Source organism: Clupea harengus, chromosome 5 (genome assembly GCF_900700415.2).
Source record: "Clupea harengus chromosome 5, Ch_v2.0.2, whole genome shotgun sequence".
In the NCBI taxonomy this organism is placed as follows: Eukaryota; Metazoa; Chordata; class Actinopteri; order Clupeiformes; family Clupeidae; genus Clupea; species Clupea harengus.
This window is the reverse complement of record NC_045156.1, coordinates 13,936,705-13,942,631: the sequence shown is the minus strand read 5'-3', so window position 1 is coordinate 13,942,631 and position 5,927 is coordinate 13,936,705. Positions and strand designations below refer to the sequence as shown.

General features: G+C 48.1%; 1 protein-coding gene across 3 annotated transcripts in view; it reads right to left on the bottom strand.

Moving 5' to 3' along the window:
• Positions 1–1,350: 1,350 nt before the first annotated feature.
• slc12a5a (solute carrier family 12 member 5a) overlaps positions 1,351–5,927 on the bottom strand; it is a 207,369-nt gene continuing 202,792 nt past the window's right edge. For 2 of the 3 annotated variants that reach the window (XM_042707825.1, XM_042707826.1), the window contains exons 23-26: positions 4,501–4,718; positions 3,199–3,213; positions 1,826–1,959; positions 1,351–1,442 (exon numbers count right to left, since the gene is read on the bottom strand). In XM_042707825.1, the coding sequence (XP_042563759.1) occupies positions 1,351–1,442; positions 1,826–1,959; positions 3,199–3,213; positions 4,501–4,718 (459 nt within the window). The remainder of the gene's footprint in view (positions 1,443–1,825; positions 1,960–3,198; positions 3,214–4,500; positions 4,719–5,927) is intronic. The other variant, XM_031567787.1, reaches the window with a different exon arrangement.

Genomic DNA, 5,927 nt, shown 5'->3' with positions numbered 1-5,927 from the left:
CTCCATGCTGATGTCAGTTTGACTGATTCTGGTTGTGGTTCTAGTTCGAGTTGTCTTCGGTTCGTCGGTCTTGTCAAACAGCCCCAGCAGGTTGACAGTCCTCACCAGTCGGGTTTATTTTTGGCACTAAACGTGGCAGTCTATGAGGGGCAGTTGGCCACACTCATGAAGAACATAAAGATGCTTGTAACACACAGGGACAAAAGAGGACATGACCATCCACCTCACAGGAACCCACGACAGCAGTGACTGACAAGGTCAAGAGGATGCATCAGTGAGTAAGAACTAATTAGTTCCCTCCACTGTCCTCTAAAGAACCATCTCACAACTTTGATCCAGGAGATGGATGATAAAAAAACAACAACCAAACAACGTAAACAACAACCAAAAATGGGGTGAAGTGCTGATGGGAAGGAGAGGAGAAGGGGGTCTTCCTCATCGCCTGGCTGAAAGGGCGTCAGACACTGACAGGACAGCATCAATCTGCCCTCTTACAGTTTGATGAACATCAACACACTTAACAGACCGACCACCCCAACTCTACCCCCCCATCCACCACCTCGACCACACACAGTGGACTACAGAACATATTGGTTGAGAAGACCAAAAGAACTCTCTAGCCCTGCGGTCTTCGACCCCCCTTCTAGCCACCCCTCCCACCCCCTTTGGCTGTCCAGTGTGAGTGTGGTGCCTAAGTGGGAGGAGGATGCATTGACTGGAGAAGGGGTGCTGGTGGTGGACTCACTGAGAGCAGACGTGTGGTGGACGCTCTGAGCATGCTCTGAACACACCACAGGGGGGCGACGGCAAGCCAGAGATCTGCAGCTTCTTCTTCTCTGGTTCTCTGGGTTGAGGGTGGCTAGGAAGAGGGCCAAAGTTGGGGGCTTCTGGGAAAGGTGACCGGGGGGCTCTTAGTGTCTGGTGGTGAGTTTGTGGGTAGTGGGGCATGTAGAGCCAGGGGTATTTTTGGGGGGTTGGGGGGGGGGGGGGTGTTGTATTGCTTTGTGATGAGGGTTTTCTGAGAGTTTTTTCTGAGAGTGTGAACTGGTCTTACTGTAGGAGGTGGAGTCTAAAGAGGAGGAGGGGCGGGGCCTGGTTATCTGACCGTGTTTGACCTTCAGCTGCAGCATGATGGGTTCAGAGAGAGGGGCGGGGTTAAGTTGGGTGAGGGGCGGGGTTTGTTTGGTCTGGGCAGGCATTAGTGGCCTGTGACAGAGTTCAGTATGGTCGGGGGCGGAGTTCAGAGGAGTGGGGAATGAGCCAGAGGGCAGGGAGATGATTGGTCGGGTAAGGGGTTGTGGGTGGGGTTGGGCGGAGGGGTGGGCGGGGGTGATTCGATGGGCAGGCATCTCAGGAGTAGATGGTGATGACCTCGCGGCCTCCTCCACGCACCAGCAGGACTCGGTTCAGCCCCTCAGTCAGCACCTCCAGGAACTCCATATCTGAGACGAGTGCGTTACGGACAGGAACAACGCACAGGTATGATCACAGCCAGCACACAAATCACCACACTGGGCTCCTGTAGTTTAGCTGGGAGGGCACGATGAATACAACACCCACTGACGGGGTCCAGCGCCAGAGTAACACATATTCTCATAATACATTCCTAGACGAGATTATGTTATCATTATGAAACAGTATTAGTTCAAAATATAACTGAGTTCAACAGTAAGTAGGAAACTTGTTAATAATGGAATTGCAACTTCATACAAAGGAAACTTGACTAAATATGCAAACATCTATCCTGTGTCAGATGAAGTCAGCTCCTATATGGCCATTCTAGACCACCTCACGCGGCCGTTCCCAGCATGCTTTGAGAGGATACAGTTCTCGTCGCCGGTCCTGTTCTTGGGCGGTCCGGGCATGTTGAGCAGGACCAGCTTGGCCTCCTGGGACTTCTTCACGATGACGCTGTTGAGCCGCAGGGCGGTGTGCATGCGACGCACGTTGGACTGGTTCCTGGGGGGAGACACGGGGGGAAGATCAGAGGTGCGACCTCACATGACCTCACATTAAACATGTACCAGCCAACCACACAGCACAGACAGAACAGACACAGACAGACACAGACAGACAGATACAGACAGAACAGACAGACACAGACAGATACAGACAGACACAGACAGACAGATACAGACAGACACAGACAGACAGACAGATACAGACACACACAGACAGACACAGACAGAAACAGACAGACAGATACAGACAGACACAGACAGACACACAGACAGATACAGACAGACAGACACACACAGACAGACACACACAGACAGACACACACAGACAGATACAGACACAGACAGACACACACAGACAGACAGACAGACACACACAGACAGACACACACAGACAGATACAGACAGAACAGACAGACACAGACAGATACAGACAGACACAGACAGACAGACACAGACAGACAGACAGATACAGACACACACAGACAGACACAGACAGAAACAGACAGACAGATACAGACAGACACACAGACAGATACAGACAGACAGACACAGACAGACACACACAGACAGACACACACAGACAGATACAGACAGACACAGACAGACACACACAGACAGACACACACAGACAGACAGACAGACACACACAGACACACACAGACAGACACAGACAGACACACACAGACAGACACAGACAGAACAGACAGACACAGCCCAGCACTGGTGTGCAGGTTTTTTTTACTTATGTCACCAACACAGAATACACATACCATTTTATGCTACATATTTTGAAACAGAGTGTGGAGGAAATAATGAAAAATAGTTTTGCAAGATGTTGTCATGTGTGTTCCTATCTTCATCTGGGTGTCTTGGGAAAAATATCCCGTCACCTTCCTTTCTCTCTCTCTCTCTCCCTCCCTCTGTCTCTCTCTTTCTCCTTCTCTCTCTGTCTCTTTTTCCACTCTCATATTCCCTCTATATCATATTTTGAGTCATTACAAGGTTGGGCATGACACCACGATAGATCATGCAGTGAACCATAGCCCATAGCCTGGCCGCGGGAACCCGTACGGGAGACCTGGCTACAGAGAGTGTTTGTGTGTGTGTGTGTGTGTGTGTGTGTGTGTGTGTGTGCGTGCATACGAATCTTTCTCATTCTGGGTGTGTGTGTGTGTGCGTGTGTGTGTGTGTGTGTGTGTGTGTACTATGTCTTGCTAGAACTGAAACGGATACTTACAGGTTCTCCCATTCACTGCAGCATGAAAAGGAAAGGAACATAAGTTAGGAAGACTTCATCACATCACCAGTCATCAATCATGGACCAAACCACAACATCGCATGACTGGGAAACATGTCATGACTATCAATCAAGGACCTTAATATAACATCAGGGGGCAGAAAGATCACTTTACCCATCACAGACCTCACTAAAACACTTTGAGTTGGGATTACCTCATCAGGCATTAATCAGAGATTATTTTACAACAGGAAGGCATCATAATTAGTGCTGTCAAACGATTAAAATATTTAATCGCGATTAATCGCATTTATGTCATAGTTAACTCAAAATTAATCGCGATTAATCGCAAATTTGTATCTATTCTAAATGTCCCTTCGTTTATTTCTTTTTTCCATCATTTTATTTTAATTTTAATGCCCTTATCAACATGGAAAAGTGGATTGGCTTGCTTTATGCAAATGTTTTATTTTATTGAAAACCAACATTGCCAAACAGGGCGGTACAAAATTTAATTATAAAGTGCACATTTCAGGTAAACAAGGACTCAGCCTATAGTGCAGTTAAACCATGGCTTAATATTTTCTTTTTTTCAAGTTTGCTGGGAACATAGCAGTCAGGCCTCTTATTTCAGAAACAATGAACCGTAACAGTTAGGTTACCAATAAAAGGTAAGCCTACTACTTCTTTGCATTCAGCCAGCTGCCTGTTGACATTTTCAGACAACAGTGAAACTCGCTTCTTTTGCACAACACAACTTTTAAAAGTAAACTTTCCATTCAGAAGCTTTTTATCATCCATTTCGCCGTATCGCGCTCACCATTCACTCAAACCGTAACGTTAGCCTACTACACAGTTTGCGAGGCCAAAAAGAACGTTAATCTTAAAAAAAAAAAATAAATAAATAAAAACGCGTTAATCTCGCGATAAAAAAAATTACGGCGTTAAAATGGGTTTGCGTTAACGCCGTTAATAACGCGTTAAACTGACAGCACTAATCATAATATTACCAGAGATAAATAATGGGTCAAACTACAACACTGCGATTTGGGACAATATATTTACTATCAAGGGACCATATGACAACACTATGAGATAAAATACACTATGAGTTATGAATACTATGTTAAAGGCAGAGAGGCGTTTGGGGTGCCAGCTATGGGATTTGGGCTGAGGTGTGCCAGCTATGGCGTTTGGGCTGAGGTGTGCCAGCTATGGCGTTTGGGCTGAGGTGCGCCAGCTGTGGCGTTTGGGCTGAGGTGTGCCAGCTATGGGAGAGACACACAACTGCTCCACACTCACGGCTTCATGCTGAAGATGTCCTTAATGCCCTCAGGGGTTGCCCCTGTGGGAGGCGCGGCTGGCTCGCCATCCAGCTTGGGGTCGGTCCAGGTCCTCTGGCCCTCCCCGGGGGTCGCTGCGCTCTCGGAGGCGGGGGACTGGGGGGTGGCCGGGGTGGGGGGGTTGGTGCTCTTGTCGTGGATGAGCTGCTCCTGAGCAGGGGGGGACACAGCCACAGACTGAGAGACAGGACACGGGGAGCAGAGAACATTCACCACAGACCATCAGGAGAGAGGGATAGAGAGAGAGGGAGGAAGAGAGAGATGGAAGGAGAGAGAGAGAGAGAGGGAGAGAGAGAGGGAGGAGGAGAGAGAGGGGGAGAGAGAGAGGGAGAGAGGGAAGGAGAGAGAGAGAGGAAGGGTGAGAGGGGGACAGAGAGAGGGAAGGAGAGAGGGAAGGAGAGAGAGAGAGGAAGGGTGAGAGGGAGAGAGGGGGACAGAGAGAGGGAAGGAGAGAGAGAGGATGGGTGAAAGAAAAAGGAGAAAGAGAGGGAGAGAAAAAGAGAGAAGGTGAGAGGAAGGAGACAGAGGGAGGAAGAAAGAAAGGAAGAGATAGAGATAGAAGAGGGGAACAGAGGGAGCCAGGAAAGGAAAGACCAAATGGGGCAGCGGCGTTGAGGAGTAGAGCGATTAGGGAGGAGACATGTCAGGGGAGGAGGGATCATTATACAACAGCGAAGGAGAGAGGAGGAAACAGAGAGAGCAGTTAGAACCACTGCAGCACCAGACATCACCTCAGTAGATCACACACACACGCAGCACACACACACACACACACACACCATCAGTTTGGCAAATCATCTCAAACCCATAGGATTTAACAACAGAAGCAGGGTTTGAACCGTATTAAAAAACATTGAAAAAATTAAAACAAGAAAAACTGCCCCCCCCCCCCCCACACACATTCTTTAAGTCCTCGCGGAAGGAAAAGTGGGCTATTGAATATCACCACCATCTCTCTCTGCCTGAAACCTGTGCAGGGACCGCAGCCTGTAGCTGTAATTAGCTCCCTGTGCTAGTAATTATCACAGATCTGAGATCAGATGAATCAGAGCCACAGCAGGGCGGCATGATGGGAGAGGTGAGAGTGGCAGAGCCACTGATCTGTAATAAAAGACTATTATACTTCGCTGGGCAGTGGCAATTATCTCTGCATTATCAGGGTATTTAACGTGAGTGTCATTATCAAAAATTGCTTAATGAAGGGGTGGTTCTTGGCCAGATTAGCAGTAATAAATACACTCAGTTAATGCTAGTTAAATTACGTTCATAAGTTATACCTAGAAGAAATATGTGCCGAGGCTGGCGGACGAACTAGAGGACATCAAAAATACATTTAGAAGAGTTGCTGTAAAAGTGAGAGAGTTTGGATGGACTGCCATGGAATGG